This window comes from Schistocerca piceifrons, chromosome 3, assembly GCF_021461385.2.
Source record: "Schistocerca piceifrons isolate TAMUIC-IGC-003096 chromosome 3, iqSchPice1.1, whole genome shotgun sequence".
NCBI classification, from domain to species: domain Eukaryota; kingdom Metazoa; phylum Arthropoda; class Insecta; order Orthoptera; family Acrididae; genus Schistocerca; species Schistocerca piceifrons.
Genome location: NC_060140.1, coordinates 847,265,133 through 847,290,537, shown reverse-complemented (window position 1 = coordinate 847,290,537; position 25,405 = coordinate 847,265,133). Strand labels below are relative to the sequence as shown.

Sequence of the window (25,405 nt, the reverse complement as noted above, 5' to 3'; positions counted from 1 at the left end):
TTTGCCTTTCCTTAATCTTTCTTCTAAGATAAGTCGTAGGGTCAGTATTGCCTCACGTGTTCCAACATTTCTACGCAATCCAAACTGATCTTCCCTGAAACTGATCTTCCCCGAGGTTGGTTTCTACCAGTTTTTCCATTCGTCTGTAAAGAATTCGCGTTAGTATTTTGCAGCTGTGACTTATTAAACTGATAGTTTGGTAATTTTCACATCTGTCAACACCTGCTTTCTTTGGGATTGGAAATATTATATTCTTCTTGAAGTCTGAGGGAATTTCGCTTGTCTCATACATCTTGCTCACCAGATGGTAGAGTTTTGTCACTCTCTCAAGGCTGTCAGTATTTCTAATGGAATGTTGTCTACTCCCAGGGCCTTGTTTGGACTCAGGTCTTTCAGTGGTCTGTCGAACTCTTCACGCAGTATCATATCTCCCATTTCATCTTCATCTACCTCCTCTTCCATTTCCATAACATTGTCCTCAAGAACATCACCCCTGTATAGACCCTCTATATACTCCGAGGGCATGCAGCTTTACTGTATGATTACATGATGATGGCGTCCTCTTGGGTAAAATATTCCGGAGGTAAAATAGTCCCCCATTCGGATCTCCGGGCGGAGACTACTCAAGAGGATGTCGTTATCAGGAGAAAGAAAACTGGCGTTCTACGGATCGGAGCATGGAATGTCGGATCCCTTAATCGGGCAGGTAGGTTAGAAAATTTAAAAAGGGAAATGGATAGGTTGAAGTTAGATATAGTGGGGATTAGTGAAGTTCAGTGGCAGGAGGAACAAGACATCTGGTCAGGTGACTACACGGTTATAAACACAAAATCAAATAGGGGTAATGCGGGAGTAGGTTTAATAATGAATAGGAAAATAGGAATGTGGGTAAGCTACTACAAACAGCGTAGTGAACGCATTATTGTGGCCAAGATAGATACGAAGCCCACACCTACTACAGTAGTACAAGTTTATATGCCAACTAGCTCTGCAGATGACGAAGAAATTGAAGAAATGTATGATGAAATAAAAGAAATTATTCGGATTGTGAAGGGAGACGAAAATTTAATAGTCATGGGTGACTGGAATTCGAGTGTAGGAAAAGGGAGAGAAGGAAACATAGTAGGTGAATATGGATTGGGGGACAGAAATGAAAGAGGAAGCTGCCTTGTAGAATTTTGCACAGAGCACAACATAATCATAACTAACACTTGGTTTAAGAATCATGAAAGAAGGTTGTATACATGGAAGAACCCTGGAGATACTAAAAGGTATCAGATAGATTATATAATGGTAAGACAGAGATTTAGGAACCAGGTTTTAAATTGTAAGACATTTCCAGGGGCAGATGCGGACTCTGACCACAATCTATTGGTTATGACCTGTAGATTAAAACTGAAGAAACTGCAAAAAGGTGGGAATTTAAGGAGATGGGACCTGGATAAACTAAAAGAACCAGAGGTTGTACAGAGATTCAGGGAGAGCATAAGGGAGCAATTGACAGGAATGGGGGAAATAAATACAGTGCTAGAAGAATGGGTAGCTTTGAGGGATGAAGTAGTGAAGGCAGCAGAGGATCAAGTAGGTAAAAAGACGAGGGCTAGTAGAAATCCTTGGGTAACAGAAGAAATACTGAATTTAATTGATGAAAGGAGAAAATATAAAAATGCAGTAAGTGAAACAGGCAAAAAGGAATACAAACGTCTCAAAAATGAGATCGACAGGAAGTGCAAAATGGCTAAGCAGGGATGGCTAGAGGACAAATGTAAGGATGTAGAGGCCTATCTCACTAGGGGTAAGATAGATACCGCCTACAGGAAAATTAAAGAGACCTTTGGAGATAAGAGAACGACTTGTATGAATATCAAGAGCTCAGATGGAAACCCAGTTCTAAGCAAAGAAGGGAAAGCAGAAAGGTGGAAGGAGTATATAGAGGGTCTATACAAGGGCGATGTACTTGAGGACAATATTATGGAAATGGAAGAGGATGTAGATGAAGATGAAATGGGAGATACGATACTGCATGAAGAGTTTGACAGAGCACTGAAAGACCTGAGTCGAAACAAGGCCCCCGGAGTAGACAATATTCCATTGGAACTACTGACGGCCGTGGGAGAGCCAGTCCTGACAAAACTCTACCATCTGGTGAGCAAGATGTATGAAACAGGCGAAATCCCCTCAGACTTCAAGAAGAATATAATAATTCCAACCCCAAAGAAAGCAGGTGTTGACAGATGTGAAAATTACCGAACTATCAGCTTAATAAGTCACAGCTGCAAAATACTAACACGAATTCTTTACAGACGAATGGAAAAACTAGTAGAAGCCAACCTCGGGGAAGATCAGTTTGGATTCCGTAGATACACTGGAACACGTGAGGCAGTACTGACCTTACGACTTATCTTAGAAGAAAGATTAAGGAAAGGCAAACCTACGTTTCTAGCATTTGTAGACTTAGAGAAAGCTTTTGACAATGTTGACTGGAATACTCTCTTTCAAATTCTAAAGGTGGCAGGGGTAAAATACAGGGAGCGAAAGGCTATTTACAATTTGTACAGAAACCAGATGGCAGTTATAAGAGTCGAGGGACATGAAAGGGAAGCAGTGGTTGGGAAGGGAGTAAGACAGGGTTGTAGCCTCTCCCCGATGTTGTTCAATCTGTATATTGAGCAAGCAGTAAAGGAAACAAAAGAAAAATTAGGAGTAGGTATTAAGATTCATGGAGAAGAAATAAAAACTTTGAGGTTCGCCGATGACATTGTAATTCTGTCAGAGACAGCAAAGGACTTGGAAGAGCAGTTGAATGGAATGGACAGTGTCTTGAAAGGAGGATATAAGATGAACATCAACAAAAGCAAAACAAGGATAATGGAAAGTAGTCTAATTAAGTCGGGTGATGCTGAGGGAATTAGATTAGGAAATGAGGCACTTAAAGTAGTAAAGGAGTTTTGCTATTTGGGGAGCAAAATAACTGATGATGGTCGAAGTAGAGAGGATATAAAATGTAGGCTGGCAATGGCAAGGAAAGCGTTTCTGAAGAAGAGAAATTTGTTAACATCCAGTATTGATTTAAGTGTCAGGAAGTCATTTCTGAAAGTATTCGTATGGAGTGTAGCCATGTATGGAAGTGAAACATGGACGATAAATAGTTTGGACAAGAAGAGAATAGAAGCTTTCGAAATGTGGTGCTACAGAAGAATGCTGAAGGTTAGATGGGTAGATCACATAACTAATGAGGAAGTATTGAATAGGATTGGGGAGAAGAGAAGTTTGTGGCACAACTTGACCAGAAGAAGGGATCGGTTGGTAGGACATGTTCTGAGGCATCAAGGGATCACCAATTTAGTATTGGAGGGCAGCGTGGAGGGTAAAAATCGTAGAGGGAGACCAAGAGATGAATACACTAAGCAGATTTAGAAGGATGTAGGTTGCAGTAGGTACTGGGAGATGAAAAAGCTTGCACAGGATAGAGTAGCATGGAGAGCTGCATCAAACCAGTCTCAGGACTGAAGACCGCAACAACAACAACATACTCCTTCCACCTTTCCGCTTTCCCTTCTTTGCTTAGAACTGGGTTTCCATCTGAGCTCTTGATATTCATACAAGTGGTTCTCTTTTCTCCAAAGGTCTCTTTAATTTTTCTGTAGGCAGTATCTATCTTACCCCTAGTGAGATAAGCCTCTACATCCTTACATTTGTCCTCTAGCCATCCCTGCTCAGCCATTTTGCACTTCCTGTCGATCTCATTTTTGAGATGTTTGTATTCCTTTTTGCCTGCTTCATTTACTGTGTTTTTATATTTTCTCCTTTCATCAATTAAATTCAATATTTCTTCTGTTACCCAAGGATTTCTACTAGGCCTCGTCTTTTTACCTACTAGATCCTCTGCTGCCTTCACTATTTCATTCCTCAAAGCTACACATTCTTCTTCTACTGTATTTCTTTCCCCCATTCCTGTCAATTGTTCCCTTATGCTCTCCCTGAAACTCTGTACAACCTCTGGTTTAGTCAGTTTATCCAGGTCCCATCTCCTTAAATTCCCACCTTTTTGCAGTTTCTTCAGTTTTAATCTACAGTTCATAACCAATAGATTGTGGTCAGAGTCCACATCTGCCCCTGGAAATGTCTTACAATTTAAAATCTCGTTCCTAAATCTCTGTCTCACCATTATGTAATCTATCTCAAACCTTCTAGTATCTCCAGGGTTCTTCCATGCATACAACGTTCTTTTATGATTCTTGAACCAAGTGTTAGCTATGATTAAGTTATGCTCTGTGCAAAATTCTACCAGACGGCTTTCTCTTGCATTTCTTAGCCCCAATCGATATTCACCTACTACATTTCCTTCTCTTCCTTTTTCTACTGTCGAATTCCAGTCACCCATGACTATTAAATTTTCGTCTCTCTTCACTACCTGAAAAATTTCTTTTATCTCATCATACATTTCATCAATTTCTTCATCATCTGCAGACCTAGTTGACATATAAACTTGTACTACTGTAGTAGGAATGGGCTTTGTGTCTATCTTGGCCACAATAATGCATTCACTACACTGTTTGTAGTAGCTTACCCGCACTCCTATTTATTCGTTATTAAACCTACTCCTGCATTACCCCTATTTGATTTTGAATTTATAACCCTGTATTCACCTGACCAAAAGTCTTGTTCCTCCTGCCACCGAACTTCACTAATTCCCACTATATCTAACTTTAACCTATCCATTTTCCTTTTTAAATTTTCTAATCTACCTACCTGATTAACGGATCAGACATTCCACACTCCAACCCGTAGTTCGCCAGTTTTCTTTCACCTGATAACGACGTCCCCTTGAGTAGTCCCCACCCGGAGATCCAAATGGGGGAATATTTTACCCAAGAGGACGCCATCATCATTTAATCACACAGTAAAGCTGCATGCCCTCAGGAAAAATTACGGCTGTAGTTTCCCCTTGCTTTCAGCCATTTGCAGTACCAGCACAGGAAGGCTGTTTTGGTTAGTGTTACAAGGCCAGGTCAGTCAATCATCCAGATTGTTGCCCCTGAAACTACTGAAAAGGTTGCTGCCCCTCTTCTGGAACCAGATGTTTGTCTGGCCTCTCAACAGATACCCCTCCGTTGTGGTTGCACCTGTGGTACAGCTATCTGTATTGTTGAGGCACGCAAGCCTCCCCACCAATGGCAAGATCCATGGTTCATGGGGGGATATCAATACATATTAATAGAATATTAATAGATATCCCTCACATATAGAAACAACTGAAAGAGTATAAAAAAATGAGTCACCAGGACAGGATGGATTTCCAATACCATTTTACAGAGTATACTCTATGGAAAGGGACCCTTGCTTAGCTTGCATTCATTGTGAATCTCTCACCCATCCCAAGTCCCCAGCTACTGAAAAATGCACATGTGTACAAGAAAGGTAAGAGAACAGTCTCAGAATTCTAGAACATATTCTCTGTTCAAATATAATAAATTTCCCTGAGATGATAGAGCATCTGTCCACAAATCAGCACAGATTTAAAAAGCATCGCTCATAGGAAACTCAACTTGCCCTTTTCTCACATCATATTCTGCAAACTATGGATCAATGGAAACCAGCAGAGTCCATATTCGTAGACTTCTACAAAGCATTTGACACAGTGCCCCACTACAGACTCTTAATGAAATCCCATATGTTAAATGAATGTTCAATCTGTTATGTTGGAATGGGCACATTAAGGAGTTGTTTAAGGAGCTACATTCAGTAACCTATTAGATATAGTAGTCTTCACTAGGTTAGGTGACATGGCACAAAATAGTTCGGCATAACTTTGCAATCTTCTTGGGTGTATATATGACTGGTTAGTTTACCACACATTCTTTGACATGAAGGAATTCAATGCTGTTAGTTCAGTAGCTAATACAAAGTAGCCAAAATACACATAAAATATGATAAATGGAATAGGTTCCCAGATATGTGAATGGCTGGGTGACTTCTGATGTAATAGAACCCAGTATGTTGTCTTTGATGGCAAGTGTTCATCTGAGATAAGGGTATCATCAGGAGTGCCAGAGGGAAGTGCTACAGGGCCACTCTTATTCTCTACGTACATAAAAAAATCTGATGAACAGTGTTAACAGCAGTCTGCGGCTGTTTACTGTTGATGCTGTGGTGTATGGGATGGTGTCATCAGTGAGTGACTGTAGGAGGAAACAAGATGACATAGACAAACTTTCTAGTTGGGTGAGATGAATGGCAGCTTACTGTAAATATGGAAAAAAATGTAAATTAATACAATGAGTAGGCAAAACAATCCATAATATTTGACACAGGATAGTAATGTACTGCTTGACACAGACACATCAATTAACCCTAGAGTGGGCACGTCTTTAACGTAACACGAGTGGACACATGGCACACTTCATACACATGTAAAGAATGGCTGTCTATATGTTACCTAGGTCATTATTTATGCATAAAATCACAGTTTAATTTTAGTTGTATTAAACAATGATAAAATAAATTTAAATAATATGAGGTAAACCACTATTTAATTAAACAATAATGGAATAAACTTTCATTATATTACTCTGTTGCCATGGCAGGTGTTACCCCACAGTAACAACCCACTCGAAGCATTAAACAATGCAGCTGCATCAGATACCAGCCAACTACTTATTCAATTACTAGTATCTCATAGAAAATGGTCTCATAATGAGATCATGCTGTTAGCTTCTAATATGGGCGAGTCTCTTTTACGGCTTGTAAATTTTTCTCATCTAACTCGCTATTTATTTTATATTACTGCTGCTTGCTTTGCCATATAACAACACAATTTATAACTGTGTTAGTTGAAACAATAATGAATGAATAGGTATGAATTCAAAATCATGAAACAAGAATGGAATGGTACAAGACTATTTTATTTATAGTTGGCACACTTTATACATAGGCGTGCCCACTCGAGAGTGTACCATTGCACAGTGTTATGAAATGGAACAAAGATGTAATGACTGCAGTAGGGAAGGCAAATGGTCAACTTCAGTTTATTGGGCCAATTTTAGGAAAGTGTGGTTCATATGTAAATGAGAGTGTATACAGAACACTAGTGTAACCAATTCCTGAGTTCTGATTGAGTGTTTGGGATCCCCACCAGGTTGGATTAAGGGAAGACATCAAAGCATTTCACAGGCAGGTTGCTAGATTTGTTACCAGTAGGTTTGATCGACATGAAAGTATTATGGAGATGCTTCGTGAACTCAATTGGTAATCACTGGAATGAAGAAAATGTTCTCTACCTGGAACACTATTGAGAAAATTAGAGAACCAGCATGTAAAGTTAGCTGCAGAATTATTCTACTGATACAAATGGAGACTTTGTGGGAGTGTAATAAGATAAGAGGATTAGGGTTCGTACGGAGGCATATAGAAAGTCATTTTTCCCTTGCTCTACTTGCGAGTGGAACAAGAAAGGAAATGGCTAGTACTATACGAGGTACCCTCTGCCATGCACCATATGGCGGCTTGTGAAGTACTTTTGTAGATGTAGATGTAAATAGGAGGTTAAGATTTTTCTTTGTTTACCTCAGAATCATGTGCACCTACAGCAATGTGCAGACACTTTGTGAGAAGATCCTTCCCAAAGCATGATGTTTCAACTCCTGCTTTTATTAATGCCTGCACTGCCTGAAACAAAATGAGAAAAAATTGAATTTGCTATTTTCATATTTAAATTTCATAATTTCAAGACCTACAGGGAAAGATATACATATGAAATCTTCAACAGCTGTGAAGTGATAGAGATGAGGAAATAAATAAAATAAGTGTAACATTTGCCATATGTTATTCATTCTTATTATTGTCATCTACTGACATTGAATTTAAGAAAGAATGAACCAAGACACTTTGCTATGAGGCATTACTGATAAAAACAATAGCTATAGAGTTAGAGTGTGCGAGTAATCACATAAAAATTCCTGAAATGATGATTAATTACATAAGAACTAATGAAATCTCATATGCAAAATGAATGTTCAATCTGTTAAGTTGTAATGGGCACATTAAGGAGTTTCTTAAGGAGCTATGTTTAGTAAGCTGTAAGATATAGTAGTCTTCATTAGGTTACGTGACATGGCACAAAATATTTTGGCATAACTTTGCAATCTTCTTGAGTGTATATATGACTGGTTAGTTTTCCACACAGTTTTTGATATGAAGGAATTCATTAACTGTAATACAATGCTATTATTTCAGTAGCTAACACAAAGTAGCTGAAATACACATAAAATATAGTAATGGAAATATTGTATAACAAATTTGATATAACTAGTACAGAATGGAAAATACATGACCTGATACAAATAAAACAATAACATAATTCCACACCAAAAAGTTAGTGTATGAACTTGGAAGTAGACATTTCCAAAATGGATGTGCCTTATTAGTAGAGCACAAAATGGTATCAAAACAGGGAATGGGAATGTGGTTATCCTTTGTACAGCACACACAGTAGCCAGTAATGGTTGTAATTAGAGTTCTTATGAATTCCATAGTCAATGTGAAGTAGAAATTTACAAAATGGATGTTTCTTATAAGCAGAGCACAAAATTCTGTCAAAACAGAGAATGGGAATGTGGTTATCCTTTGTACAGTGTACACTGTGGCCACTAATGGTTGTAACTAGAGTGCTTATGAATTCCATAGTCAATATGAAGGGAATGATGATGTTTTCATGAAACTGCTTTCAGCTCAGGAATGGTCTGGTGAGAAGGGGTGCAAGTAGCAACACGCTACCACTTGTTAGCTTCCAACTACCTTAATCTCCATGTGTGATGCTTGTTTATAGATATGTGTAATACGGAATCACAAAATGGTAAAATACAAAATCATAACATGGAAGATATTAACATAAAAATCAGGAAAATTGAAGGAGACAAAGACACACTACATAGAGACAAAAGTTTGTTTAATGAATAATTTTATTAGTAGAAAATGGCAAAATTATCAGTACTAATTTACTATCAGACCAATTCACTGCAAAAAGAGATTTCCAAAGCTCACCAAAAAATTATGCAGAAGTGAAACTTTCTAATTAGGATAATTAACAAACTAACAAATTAATTTAGTTAAATTATGCATTTTAGAAAACAGGCTAATGAGGACTACAAAACTACAGTACTGAATTTTAGGACACAAAAATTTTCAATACAATAATGTTTGAAATACAACGTTTTTGTAAAATATTTATTGAAAAGAGCAGAATAAGGGTTTTCAAATGGGCAATAGCAATCTAGAATCAAACAACTCTTATGTCACTAAGAATTTCATCATCCCACTGTTGCATGTATAGTAAATGTGTATATTTCTTTAAATATGTATATTTCTTTAAATAAAATATTTCCATCATTAATAAGAAAACTACCCAGTTTGAACAAGAATTGTATTTTTTTAGTTACTGCACTGCATCATCACCGGCTGCTCTTGTGGCTATCCTGCCAACTGGCAACCACTGACTGTTGTGGCTTAGGTCTGAAGAACTGGGCCCTCACACTTCCTGCCATCTATGGATAATTTTGTCTTGTATTGTACACAGTACTGAATATATTTATGTATGTATGGTCTTCTTTATTTGCTGCAGTCAGTCCTGTCAAACCAGAGTCCCCAGTCAGCTGTGCCCAACTGTGGAAAACACTGCGGAAGCTGCTGCTGAGACATGCTGCAGCCTGTGAAGCAATGTCATGTGAATGCAGTACAAATCACCATGTCAAAGTTAGGCTGGCCATTCTGATGCATCACTGTCTACATTAACCATAATTACGGGCAACAGCAGGTGGAATCAGTATGCAGGAGGATATGGTCAGTAGGTGGTGGGATGGCTGATACACACCAGTGGTGATGGTCATACCAGACTAATGGGTGAGTGCCACTGGCATGTGCAACCTGGCAGAGAATTTTTTTTCTTTCTATCCTTAGCATTCAGTATCAAGAAGATGTCAGTGGGGAAAGAGTTACCTGACAAGAGGTGTTGCAATGTCTCTTAAATGATACTGCACAGATGTAATCAGAATTTGACTGAGGAAATCTGTTGGTTTAAGAAGCTGTGGATGTCTTGAATTTAGAGGTTCATGAAAATAATGTTATGAAGTGTCAATCTTGCAAAAAGTGCACAAAAACTGTTAAAAGTGGCTTACTTTGCATTCAGTGGAATCAAAAGTTTCATTTTTGGTGTGGGAAGATTGACACTTCAGTGAGAAGTGACAATAGGTATGCGACTGTGTGGAACTGTGTAGACTGTAAACAAAAAGCAGTGACCATAAATAGCCACAAAATGTGTACTTGTGACACAGGTAGAGCACTTGACAGTATCAAATAGGGAAACCAATTGTTTATTTCAATGATTAGAGTCTTGCAGGACAAATTTTAAAAACTGCATGAGAAATACGAAATAAACAGAACAATGAAAACCAGGATTGTGGATCTGTCAGTGAGGGTTTACAAAAAAATAGGTGATGGGTTGGAAATGTGGTGAGTGTAAGTTTAAATTGTTGCCAAATTGGATCTCTTGCAGGAAAGAAGAAACAGCATATCAGTGCCGCAGACTGGCTGCAAATAGAACCAGACTACTTACAGTTGGCAATAAGGATAACAGATGCGTAAGAACCATTTTCACAAAAATAGTATCCATGATAGTGAAGGTAACAGCATCCATTCACTGCAGCAGAAGTGCGATGTACTGAAGAAAATGCACAACCAAGCAGAACACACAAGTCTCACATTTTCACCTGGACTATCTAAGAACCCAGCCCAAGATCCAAACTGTGAAGCAACTATTAGTACAGGCAAAACAACATATAACAAGATGTCCAACAAAGCTCTAAACAGTGATGTTGAAGCATCAAGAAAAACTGAAAAACTCCTAATTTACACTGATAGCCATGGAAAAGGTCTCCCTGTTTCCCTTTGTGAAAATGTGAAGTAAGATTATTCAGTGTTTGCTAAGCTCAAACCTGGAGCTACATTCAATTCTAAGGTAGAAGACTTAACCATAGAAACAAATGAACTCAACAAAGATGACTGCAATTTGATTATTGGTGGCACCAGTTATAGAAACAAAGGTAAGTGAGCACTGAGAAGTTACAGGAAGTTATTGCCACAATTACACCATACCAATGTTATCAAAATATACGTACCAATATGATATTACCTTCCAGAATGGTCTTGTGTTAATAGAGAAATAGAAACTCACAATTCAATCCCACAAAAACTATATGAAAAAAATCAGCTAAGTAAAATTAACAAATGTTTGCAAAATGAATGGAGATGAACACACCCAGCATGGACTACACATGAAAAGGGAGGAAAAATTAAGATTAGTGAATGAAATAAAAGTTCTCTGTGCACGATTCACCAACAAGAAGGAACCAGTAGCACTAGGTTATAATCCTGATGCTTTTTTAGAGAAAAGCTGCAAAATACTAACGCGAATTCTTTACAGACGAATGGAAAAACTAGTAGAAGCCGACCTAGGGGAAGATCAGTTTGGATTCCGTAGAAATATTGGAACACGTGAGGCAATACTGACACTACAACATCTTAGAAGCTAGATTAAGGAAAGGCAAACCTACATTTCTAGCATTTGTAGACTTAGAGAAAGCTTGTGGCAATGTTGACTGGAATACTCTCTTTCAAATTCTGAAGGTGGCAGGGGTAAAATATAGGGAGCGAAAGGCTATTTACAATTTGTATAGAAACCAAATGGCAGTTGTAAGAGTTGAGGGGCATGAAAGGGAAGCAGTGGTTGGGAAGGGAGTGAGACAGGGTTGTAGCCTCTCCCCAATGTTATTCAATCTGTATATTGAGCAAGCAGTGAAGGAAACAAAAGAAAAATTTGGAGTAGGTATTAAAATCCATGGAGAAGAAATAAAAACTTTGAGGTTCGTCGATGAAATTGTAATTCTGTCAGAGACAGCAAAGGACTTGGAAGTGCAGTTGAACGGAATGGACAGTGTCTTGAAAGTAGGGTATAAGATGAATATCAACAAAAGCAAAACGAGGATAATGGAATGTAGTCAAATTAAGTCAGGTGATGCTGAGGGAATTAGATTAGGAAATGAGACACTTAAAGTAGTAAAGGAGTTTTGCTATTTGGGGAGCAAAATAACTGATGATGGTCGAAGTAGAGAGGATATAAAATGTAGACTGGCAATGGGAAGTAAAGCGTTTCTGAAGAAGAGAAATTTGATAACATCGAGTATAGATTTAAGTGTCAGGAAGTCGTTTCTGGAAGTATTTGTATGGAGCATAGCAATGTACAGAAGTGAAACATGGACGATAAATATTTTAGCCAAGAAGAGAATACATGCTTTCAAAATGTGGTGCTACAGAAGAATGCTGAAGATTAGATGGGTAGATCACATAACTAATGAGGAGGTGTTGAAGAGGATTGGGGAGAAGAGGAGTTTGTGGCACAACTTGACTAGAAGAAGGGATCGGTTGATAGGACATGTTCTGAGGCATCAAGGGATCACCAATTTAGTATTGGAGGGCAGCATGGAGGGCAAAAATTGTAGAGGGAGACCAAGAGATGAATACACCAAGCAGATTCAGAAGGATGTAGGTTGCAGTAGGTACTGGGAGATGAAGAAGCTTGCACAGGATAGAGTAGCATGGAGAGCTGCATCAAACCAGTCTCAGGACTGAAGACCACAACAACAACAACAACATTGTAGGAAGCAGCATTGGGGTGGAGATGTGGCAATATTTGTGAGAGAACATACTCAGTCAAATGGTTCAAATGGCTCTGAGCACTATGGAACTTAACTTCTAAGGTCATCAGTCCCCTAGAACTTAGAACTACTTAAACCTAACTAACCTAAGGACATCACACACATCCATGCCCGAGGCAGGATTCGAACCTGCGACCGTAGCGGTCACGCGGTTCCGGACTGGAGCGCCTTTAACCGCTTGGCCACCCCGGCCGGCCATACTCAGTCAAAGAAACTTATATTTATTGAGCAATATATTGAAGAGGGGATATTAGAAATAAGTGGTATTGCAATTCAATTAAAAGAGCTTGAAGTCAATGTAGTAACACATAAAGTAATAGGAATATACAGACCACCTTATGTAGATGTAATCCATTTTCTCAACAGCTTCAATACAATAATTATGCAAACTGAACCCAATGACCTTACTATACTTGGAGACTTCACCATTGATGCAAACACTAATGAGAAATATAGTTACCATGGATACCAGCAGCTCAGATTGTAGCTCTACCAGGATAGATTGAGTAATAGTCAACTAAACGACTGAAGAGACTGTTAACAATAGTAACATAGACTTTCATTACTCTAACCACCTTGCACAACAGATAGAATATAGAAAAACAGCTCCTACAATAATACCAAAAACTTTTGAAAAGAAATGAGTTATGAGCAACAGTAACATCAACTCTCTGAGAATTAAACTAGCTGAGGAGAAGTGGGATAGAATCCAGCTTGTGGAAGGATCAGATAACATCCTACTGAGACACTTTGATTCCTGTTGTCGCATTAAAGAAATTCAGACAGGGCTAATACACAGTCAGAGTGGAAGAAATAGCAAACTGAGACTTCCAGCAAGCCTTGTTAAACTTGGGCAAAATATTTATCACCTGGATGTCCTGTACAAATCAACAAGGCTGCACATTTTGAAACAGAAATATAACACAGCTATACAAATCTTTAAAGCAGAACTTTCAAACATTAGAAAACAAGTCCACAGTAATGAAATCTCACAATCTACAAATGTAAGCAAGGCATCCTGGAAACTGATAATAAGTTACGAAAAATCTCCAAAACTATGGAAGCAAACCCTTATGCATTCTACAGGATGGTAATATTATAAAAGAACCCAAAGCATTATGTAACCATTTTAATAAACATTTCATACCATCAACAGGAAAACCAACATACACTTTAGAAATGTATCTAGAGATACCAAATCATACCACTCAAACAGTGAGTTTTGAATTTCATGAAGTTAAAGAAAATGGTATAAGAAAGGCAATCCTCACATTAAAAAACAAGTACTCAGATGGATGGAATGGTACATCGAGTGTAGTAGCTAAATAATTCGTAAAAGAAATAGTTAAGCCACTAATGTACCTCGTAAACTGTAATATTAGAGAAAGTACTTATCCTAGTAGTCTAAAAATAAGCATTGTTAAGACAGAGCATAAGAAGGGGAGTACAAAAGAGATTTCAAACTACCGCCCAATGTCGTTGATACCTACCTTTAGTAAGGTTTTGGAAATGGCTATCTTTTCTCAGCTCTCTGCTTATTTTACAAAGAACAAATTAAAAGAAATGTAGCATAGCCTTAGGAAACATCAATGCACAACGACTCCAGTTACTGAAGTTCTCCATGAAGTGAACATCCTCCTAGAGCAAGGTATGAAGACAGCAGGTATATTCTTAGATTTCCAAAGTCTTTGACTCAGTCAACCACAGGTTGCTCTTCCAGAAATTGAAAGTTTACAACTCTGAGGACTCATCTATGTTTACTGACCACATACTTGACAAATTGCAAACAGTGCATTAAACTTCCATGTAAAACAGATAGTAAGGTAATATATTTCTAGACTTCTAGAGATATAGAAGTCTAGTGTGTACCACAGGGATCAATCCTTGGTCTCGTTCTCTTCTTGTGTTATGTCAGTGACATGACACAACCCTGCAACTCACATCTAGTAACCTATGCTGATGACACTTCTGTCTTATTTTATGAAAAAGACTCAGAGACATTACACTCGGCTGCAGCTAAGGGTGTGACAGAAGAAACCACATATTTTCTATATGAGGGTCTAAACACCAATATCAGTATCCCAGCTACTAATATTTAAAACAACTAGTTCTCATGAGGCTGAAATAGACAATATTTGTGGTATTACATCAGCAGAAACAGATAACATTAAATTTTCTTGGTGTTCATGTGGACAAAAATCTCCATTGGGTAAACCACATTACTTCTGTATGTGAGAAAATCAGCAGTAGCTGTATAAACTTATTACATATTTTTCTGAATAGTAAAAACTTCTTTCTCCATTGACCCTTCTGCCTGAAGAAGGAGCCACTGGCTCTGAAAGCTTGCCAATTACAGCAGTCATATGTGTATATTCTGCCACCACTGGTTAGTGGATTGTTTATCTACCCAATTAAATAATTATGTCAAAAACTGTTTGTTTTTGTTGTTATAAATAAGTGCAGTGATATAGATAATTATGGTACTAGAAGTAAGGGTAACTACTTCAGGCAGAGGACAAAATTAAAAATAACGGACAATAGTCCTTATATTAATGTATTAATGGACATATATGGTTCTACAAGCTGCAACAATCTGAAAACCTGTGAACCAAAGCTATTCCAGAGGGAGTTAAAAGCCTTCTTAGGAGATAAATGTTTTTATTCACTCAATGAATTCTAATCTACTTGCCCTCTGTTGTACCATGTAATATAATTAGAATATTAAGATTAATGTATGCACCACTACTGTATGTATGTGTTATCTATAGTGATCTACTCAACCTGTGTATGATGTTTGTAAAAGACATCAGCTTGATGACCTACAAGCCATAAATGTAAATCAATAAATAGAAATATATAAACTAAAAGTAGCCAGAAGGGCAGGAACTCTTTCATCATACAGTCCCTCCTCCCCACTTTCAGACATTCCAATGTCTGTCTTACTAAAACCACTAGATTAGATTAGTACTTGTTCCATAGATCATGAATATGCCACTTCGTAATGATGTGGAATGTGTCAGGTTAATAAAAGGTGTCTATACAAGATATTACATTACACAAAATATTACATGGCACTTAATATCTCTTTCTTTCTTTCCTTTTTTTTTTGGGGGGGGGGGGGGGGCATTGGGGAAATTACCCACTTACTACTTTTGATGCTATTAGGTAAGTGACCAAAGACTTTTGTGGCAGCATAATTTACCCCCTTCTGAGCCAAAGTTAGATTTAACCTTGAGTAGTGAAGATCATTCTTTCTTCCAGTGTTGTAGCCATGTACACTGCTATTACTTTTGAATTCGTTTGGATTGTTAATAACAAATTTCATAAGTGAATATATATATTGTGAGGCTACAGCAAAGATCTCTAGCTCTTTAAATAAGTGTCTGCAGGATGATCTTGGATGAGCTCCCGCAATTATTCTCATTACACGCTTTTGTGCAATGAACACTCTTTTACTCAATGATGAGTTACCCCAGAATATGATGCCATATGAAAGCAAAGAATGAAAGTGGGCATGGTAAGCTAATTTACTCAGATGTATATTGCCAAAATTTGCAATGACCCTAATAGCATAAGTAGCTGAAGTCAAATGTTTCAGCAGATCCTCAGTGTGTTTTTTCCAGTTCATCCTCTCATCAATGCACACACTTAGAAATTTTGAATATTCTACCTTAGCTACTGATTTCTGATCGAAATCTATATTTATTAATGGTGTCATTCCATTTACTGCATGGAACTGTATATACTGTGTTTTGTCAAAGTTTAATGAGAGCCCATTTGCAGAGAATGACTTAATGATTCTCTGAAAAACATCGTTTACAATTTCACCAGTTAATTCTTGTCTGTTGGGTGTGATATCTATACTTGTATCATAGGCAAAAAGTACCAGGTTTGCATCTCCGTGAATATAGAATGGCGAGTCATTAACATATATTAAGAACAGCAGAGAACCCAAGACCGAACCTTGCGGCACCCCCTTTTTGATTGTTCCCCAGTTTGAGGAATCACCAGTTTTTTGTATATTATGTGAACTGCTTACTTCAACTTTCTGCACTCTTCCAGTTAGGTATGATTTAAACCATTTGAGCACTGTCCCATTCATACCACAGTACTTGAGCTTATCTAGAAGTATTCCATGATTTACACAGTTAAAAGCCTTTGATAGATCACTTTTCCCAACGGGTGACTTCCAGTTACTCAGAGCATTTAATATTTCATTAGTGAAAGTATATATAGCATTTTCCGTTGAAAAACCATTCTGGAAACCAAACTGACATTTTGTTAAAACTTTATTTTTACAAAGGTGTGAAGCTACTCTACAATACATTACTTTTTCAATAATTTTGGATAAGGCAGTCAGAAGAGAGATTGGGCAGTAGTTGTTGACATCAGACATATCCCCTTTTTTATGTAGTGGTTTAACAATGGCATACTTCAGTCTATCTGGGAAAATATCCTGCTTCAGAGAGCTATTACATATGTGGCTAAGAATCCCACTTATTTCTTGGGAACAAGCTTTTATTATCCTGCTGGAAATGCCATCAATTCCATGTGAGCTTTTATTCTTGAGAGAGTTTATTATCTTCCTAATTTATAAGGAAACCTGGGGAAGAAGTTTTTCTGCACAAATTGAGGGCCACAAGTACCACACATTGGGTAAGTAGCTGAAGGACAAAATACTGAGTATAGCATGGCTAAAACTGGCATGTGATGCACATGTGTTAATGAAGTTTCATGAGATGCTGTGTGGAAACTTTCCCATATTAGGAAGCTGTATTCCATGAGTGCTACCACTCAACAGAAACCACTAAGAACTACTGAGAACTACTTAATCTCAATTAAGCATGGGGAAGGATACAAAGAATTGGCAGTCATATTCACCAAGTGAACAAGAAAACATTTGGCTCAACAGGGATTGCAGAAATGGTTCACATAGTGATCCAAGATGCTGAGCAGCACACAACTGATTGCTTCTGTGTGACTACCAATTGAGATTTTGAGGAAAGGGTGAACAATTTTTTCCAGACACTTTGTAGAGAGGAGTGACATTTGCAATCATTCTGACAGAAATAGAATCCAATATGTGGTCAAGAGAAAAGTAGAACTTGAATGGATCTGAAGCGACATGTTATAAATATCAACAATAAAGTCATATAAATTATAATGCATCACTGTATGAGTAGATAATGTTGTCAACTGGCAACCAACAAAGAGAATGTCAGCAACCATGAATGTCCACATTTGGTAGCACTTCCTTAACAGGTAAGGAAGTATTGTTGCCACTGGTGGCACTTTTTGGAAATAGAGCCACTGATCAGTTGTGTAACCAGCAAAATAGAACAGTGAGAAGACAAATTTTTATTAGACAATTGTCAGTTGTTACCTGTTGCTTCTTTTGGCAGAACAATATGCAACCTGATCATAGAATGAAGACTTTCATGAGCGGATGACATAGCTGCTAATAAACCTTTTGGGATGTGAGGTCGTGGTCCAAGAAACTCTTCTGTTCCTGATGTTTTGTCCAGAACTGTGCTGGACATCCTCAGAGGCTCTCCTCTGCTGAGTCTTGCTGACTGACTGGTCAGACATCTGAGAGCAACATAAATACTGTAGGAAAGGGGGCAGGGTCAAAGTAACGTGTGATGAGCAGAGATAATCCTTGTCAGAGATAAAACTAAACTTTTTTCCCTTTTTTTATTGGCTTTTAGCATACAAACTTTTTAGCCATCACAAATAAATGTACTGACGCATATAACAACATAACATTTTTTCTTCATCATACATACTGTTTAGGGCATACATTCATATGTTTTCAGATCAAAATTATTGTAATCAGATTATAAAACACAGTTGACTGCTAAAAATTTATTTGTTAAATAAGTTCTTTAGTTAAGTTCAATTCATTTTAGATTTTATAACTAAACTATTGATTGTCTTCTTGTCAAAGATAAAACTGTCTAGCAATTCTGCAGAGCTACTGTCCATATGTCACTAAGTTTCGTTGCCTCATCTTTCCTATTAAAATTATCTTGATGCTTATAAATTTCAGTGGCTTCTCTACATAGTCATGGATAATAATTTGACGTTGTAGATAAAATTTCCGTTTCACAAAACTTCAATTTGTGGTTTCCTGACTGAAGAGCATGCTCTGCTACAGTTGATTTCTTTCTTTTTCCTAGTCGGCAAAGGCTTTTGTGCTCTTTTAGCCATGTATTTACACTCCTCTTGGTAGTTTTAGAAAAATGGCTACTCAGGTAAAGAGGTAAAGAGAATTTTGTGACCAAGAAACAGAAGACCGAAGGACAAAGATCAACCACAACGATGGAAAAAAAGTTTTTCTCCATTTTATTAAAAAAGTAATGGATAAGATCAGTAAGATTTTACAGAAACATGACATCAGACCGGTCTTTAGACCATCAAAGAAAATAAGTCAAGTAGTCCAATCTATGAAGGATAAATGCCCTCCTCTGTCGACATGTGGTGTATACAAAATTCCATGTATGTTTGATAAAGTTTATATTGGAACTACCAAGTGGAGTGTAAATATATGGCTAAAAGAGCACAAAAGCCTTTGCTGACTAGGAAAAAGAGAGAAATCAGCTGTAGCAGAGCATGTTCTTCAGTCAGGAAACCACAAAGTGAAGTTTCGTGAATTTTATCTACAGTGTCAAATTATTATCAATGACTATGTAGAGAAGCCACTGAAATTTATAAGCATCAAGATAATTTTAATAGAAAAGAGGAGGCAATGAAACTTAGCAACATATGGACAGTAGCTCTGCAGAATCACTAGACAGTTTTATCTTTGACAAGAAGACAATCAATAGTTAAGTTTTATCTCTGACAAGGATTCTCTCTGTTCATCATATGTTACTTTGACCACATCCCCCTTCCTTTAGTGTTTATGTCATATTTGGACGTCTGACTATTCAAACAGCAAGACTAGCAGCTAATATGCAACCTACCATAAAATCTAGTTTTGGTCTGAAGTACTCCCTCATGCAGGAAGACAGCTATGTTGTTTTCCTAACTTTATCTTGTATCATAGTTGGCTTAAAGTGGCATATTGTGGAGATTGGATGGGTTCCATTCTCCATGTGCACCACAATTGATGATACCAAATTGATGTGAGATGATGATGGAGGCCATAATATTATTGCTAAATCATGATTATGGTTTCTCAAGCTCAATTCACATCACAGGATTCTGGAAGGAAAGGGATCATAATCTGCGTGGATATTGGGATTTAGTTGTCAACTGAAGCATTGTTTGCCTTGGAGCCATTGGCCGATAACAGTGACTGGAACATGGAACAATGCTTGGTATACTTTTGTACATTTTATACATGTAAGCATGATGGGTAGTGCGTAATTCCTATCAGGATGGATAATTTTGGAGATGTGGAAGCTGATTTAGCTTTCAGAATGTTCATTGCAAGCTTGCATGCATTAGATGAAGAGGAGTTGGAAAGAGAAGAAAGTTTGTGGAGGCCTTACCTGAATAAAGCTGCTGAAAAAGTAGCACTGTGGGCAAAAGTAGCAAAAAATAGATGGGAAAAAATGGCTGCAGTGCTTCAAGTGATGTAGTCCTAATCGAACACTTGTAGCAGTGCATGTTAGCCAACACTGGATTCCCCTCAGGAACAAGCAACCAGCATACAGGAAGCTGTGTTGTAATCTACACCATCTTAAGTACCCAAGGAAGTGGTGGCCCAGTAGATCCAAGATGTCATTATAGGAGAGACAGAAGGCCAAGTTTGTCACTCATTGTTGTACTTAAGAAATGTGCAAACACAGGCAAAGTGTATTGGTTCTGTGATGACTAAAGGTCACTGAATCAAGACACAGCAGCCTTTGTATTCTGGACAATTTAGGGCAGCGCAAGAATTTTACTACCATACCACTGATTTACCACCGACTAGGAATGATGTTGGTAAATAGGCCTGAAACACCATTTATTTCCTCAGCAGACTACTAATGTTGTTACAAGCCGTTTGGATCATGAAATCCCCCCAAAACATTCCAGTCTCTGCTAGATAGTTTGTTGCATGGACTCAGTCCCAGGTAAAGTATTTTCTATCTAAATGAAATTATTGTTTTAAGTGGGTGCAACATTGAGCACACTGTAAGACAGAAGAGTATATTAGATCAGCTCAGGACTGCTTAATTCATGCTTTGCCTACAGAAATGCCACTTTGCTCTACAAGATAACATTATTTGGTCACATCATTAGTCAGAAAGGAATTAAACCAGGCTTGCAGCTAAGGGTCTCAATTTCCCAGCAGACAAAATGATAAAACAATTGCAATCCTTTTTTCAGTGTGGCCAATTACAGTCAAAAATTTCTGCCCAACTATGAAAAAATTACAAGCCTTCTCATGCTACTGCTGAAAACGGAGACAAAGTTTCATCTGAACTGTTTAGTTCAAACAAGTTTTTGTATGGCTTTGGAAACTACTCCATTCTTGCATATCCAGTCTATGAAACACACTTCACCCTCTCCTGCAATGCCAGTAATTTTGCAACTATGTGTGTGCCTTAAGAGGACATTAATGGAGTAGAACACCTTCAGCTGAAAAAATCCAAAAAGAGCTATTCTACAACAGAGAAGCAATTACTGATCATGATATATGGAATAATTTATATATGCTGCTACCTGTATTGCAGATATTTCACACCCACCCAGCCTTATGGTCATTTCTTAATCTTAAACACCCAACAAGCAGTCTCACAAAATGGATATTGAGTCTCAATAAGTTTGACTTTGAGTTGGAGCATGGTAATGTTGATGGTGTAAGCTAGAAAGTATGTGAAAAGCAGGAAGTTGGAGTGAATGCGGAATAACAGATGTGCGCATGACATGAAGACACAAAAAGTCAATGATTCGTGACACAATTCAGCCCACATGACAGAATCCTTTACCATAATATATGATAGGGTCAGCAGTTATGGTCCCATTGATTTTTCAAGGCATAGAGCTATGACGAGCACATGATGCAATCCTCATGGAGCAAGATAGGAAATGTGCACTGCACTGCACAATTTTACTGCTGGAAACATAGAAATAAGAAAGTTAAGTAGCTTGTAAAAAACTGAACATATGAAATGATCACCATTATAGTGGCTACTGGAAACAGAGGAGCCATTCCAGATTCGAAATCTATGGTGTATTTGCATAGATTCTTGACTAGAATAAATACTCCGTAATGACAATTGACTATTTCTCAAAGTACTTCCCATTAGTGGTTGTATGGATCAAAGAGCTGAGACCATCACTCACACTATGTTATCTCAATGGCTGTTGATGTACTGGATGCCTGTCACCCCTGAGCAGGGTTTGAACTGCATTTCAGAACTGATGACAGAATTGTGCAGAATCATTGGAATGGCAAAATTATAGAATAGTCCTTACCAACTTGTATGCAGTGGTCATATTGAGTGAGTAGAGACTACATTTTGCAGTACTATCACCCTTAATGTAAATGACCATTGCAATAATCATGATGATATGTATTCCATAGTAGCTGCAAACAAACCAAGTTTAAAAGAGCATACAACTCTCACTTCATGAAGTGATATACAGCAATAAAATATCCTCATCCATTGAATTACCTAAACTACTGCCAGGGGAATAACTTTCATCCAGACAGGCCTTTGCCAAGAGATTAAAAGCCATCTACAGGCACAGAAATGGTGCCAGCATGAAGGCCTTGGAATGCACAGAGGGGGCTGTGGGGAAGCATTGCATGCTTCTGAAACACTGATTCAGACAATGAGTGATGCTGAACAGTTTGTACATAACCCTAACTGTAAAAAGAAAAAAAAGTCAAAAAACTCATAGACCCACTCCAAGTGATTGAGAAGTGACCTCAAATCAATGTGAAACTACAGTTACCCACCAGGACAATCACATTCCATGTGGGACAAGTTAGACACTTCACAGGTGCCCCAGAGATGATGCCTCAGGTGCCTGCAGATCCAGGACCAGTTGGGAGAGTGATGCCCATAATGACCATAGCAAGGAACACTGGCACAATGAGTTTCAGAACAAAGAACTGTTGAGGAAACACACTTCTGTTAGTAGAATCAAGGACGCAAAGAGAAGGACCAATAGATATCCTTGGATACCACACAAGACATTCAGTTTAATTGATGGAAAAAGGTAATGTAAAAATGCAGGAAATGAAGCAGGTGAAAGAGAAACAAGATGTCTAAAAATAAGATTGTATCTAAGCAGGGATCAATTGTCTACAAACACAAAGCTGGGCTGTAAAAGTGTGCATTGATTGAGGTAAGATAAATGCCATGTATAGGAAAATTAAAGAGACTGTTGGAGAAAATGCAAGGAGTTATACAAACCTCAAGAGCTGAGATGACAAGCCAATACTAAACAAAGAACAAAAGGCAGAAAGGTGGCAGGAATAAACAGAAGACATGTAAAAATAAAATGAACTTGAAGACAATATTACACAAAGAGTAGTGGATGTATATGAAGATGATGTGGGAGGCATTACTCTATGAGAATAATCTGACAGATGATGTGGAAGATATTATTCTACGAGAAGAATTTGACAGAGTACTGAAAGAGCTTTGTATGTTAAAAGAAGGCTACTGGAGCAGAAGACATTCCTTCAGAATTACTAAAATTCTTGAAAGAGCCAGCCATGACAAAACTATTCCACCTGGTTTGCCAGAAGAGACAGGCTAAATACCATCAGACTTCAAGAAGAATGTAAAAATTCCAGTTCCAAAAGAAGCAGATGTGACAGATGTGAATACTACTACATTAACATGTCATGTTAGCAGAATATTGATCTTTATTATTTACAGATATGTGGAAAACAAGTAGAGGTTGGCCTCAAGGAAGATCAGTTTGGATTCTGAAGAAATGTGAGGACACCCATTGCAATACTGACTGAATGGCTAACTTAGAAGATAGATTAAAGAAAGGCAAACCTATGTTCGTTGCATTTTCAGATATAGAGAAAACCCTTGACAGTGGTACAGGACTACACTCTCAGAAATTAAAGAAGGTACCAGCAATAAAATACAGGGAACAGAAGATTATTTACAATTAGTACAGAAACTTAATTACATTTATAAGAATCAAAGAACAGGAAACAGAAACAGCAGTTGAAAGGGAAATGAGACAGGGTTGTAGATTTCTCCAAAGTTGTGGAAACTGCACACTGAGCAAGTAGTGAAGGAAGCCAATGAGAAATTTGGAAATTAAATGAAAGTCCAAGGAGAAGAAATAAAAACATTGAAAACACTGAAATCTGCTGATGATACTGTAATTCTGACACAGACAGCAAAGGACTTGGAAGATAAATTTGTCAGGAAATTGACAATCACATACAGCACTGGAGGGTCAAGCAAATTTTGTCTTTCAACAGAGCAAAGACTTCAGTGCATTCTGTGTCATAATTCAATGTGGATGTGTTACTGTATGGTCCTTTACAAACAAATCTTTTGTAAAACTGACTATTTCATCTACCTTATTAGGGCATTCCTCATCACCCGACAGGGAATGTTTCTTTCAGTGGTGACCCCTGTGACAACAGTTGCCAGAGACTGCAGTCATGTTTGTGTGTGTGTGTGTGTGTGTGTGTGTGTGTGTGTGGTCTATTTTTGATGAAGACCTTGCTGGCCAAAAGCTACTTTGTGACAGTCTTTTTATTGTGCCTATCTGCGACTCAGCATCTCCATTATACGGTGAGTGGCAACTTTCCTTTTCATAATATTGTTACCTTCCACCCTCGATTTTCCATTGCTTTATTAAATGTAAAAGTGCATTACCAGTAAATGAAAGTAAAACTTTAAAAAACCATTCATATATGCACATAGTCCCAACTGGACTATTCATGTCAGAGACTGAGTTCATACTGCAGTTATGTTTGCAATTATAACACTACTGGCTTCAGTGTACATCATACCAGTCTACAATTAAATATATGTCTAAGGTCAATAACTGCCAGAATAATTATGTTGATGACACGTATAACAACATAGTGAACGAAATTGTGTTTTCTGCTAGGGGTAATGTGAGTAGAATTTAAAAATATGTTATTGGAAGAAGAAATCTTTTCCTTTGGTCAGATATCCATACAACGGAATGTTCCAGCTGCAATGCTTGCTGTTTTGAACAAGCTGGTAGATGTATGGATGTCAGGTTCTGCAAACATGTCGCATGTGATTGTAGGAATGCAGCAATAGACTCTAACTTAGCTGTGCACCTTCTTGAAAGTGGGCATAGTGCACCAGCTTTGTCCTCACCTATAAAGATGCTCCATCCATGTCAGAAGGGAAGACATATGGACCTGTAGGAGGAGTCCGAAATCTTCTGCCATCAGCTATTGTCTTGTGTGATACTTCTTAATGATCAGGTGTCCAAGAGAAGCTCCCAGTTTTGGGAACTGTTTAAAAATTACTGGGATTCCGCTGCTGGGCACCAATCCCAACAAATGCACCAATATGACAATAATGATCTAGTTATGGTTACACTCCTCCTTGATCACATATGAGTACAAAGTTTCTGGAGAAAAATGTGATGTATTTCCCACATTATGCTACATGATTTAGTTGACAGTTTATTAGTTTTAACACCAGGCTGAGTAAATTATAATGGGTTTTGTGACA

General features: G+C 37.8%; 1 protein-coding gene across 1 annotated transcript in view; it reads right to left on the bottom strand.

The window, feature by feature from the left end:
* The window catches only part of LOC124789920 (serine/threonine-protein phosphatase 6 regulatory ankyrin repeat subunit B-like), a 365,119-nt gene that overhangs the window by 189,215 nt on the left and 150,499 nt on the right, over positions 1 to 25,405 (bottom strand). The window contains exon 7 of the mRNA XM_047257440.1: positions 7,567 to 7,668. Within this exon, the coding sequence (XP_047113396.1) occupies positions 7,567 to 7,668 (102 nt within the window). The remainder of the gene's footprint in view (positions 1 to 7,566; positions 7,669 to 25,405) is intronic.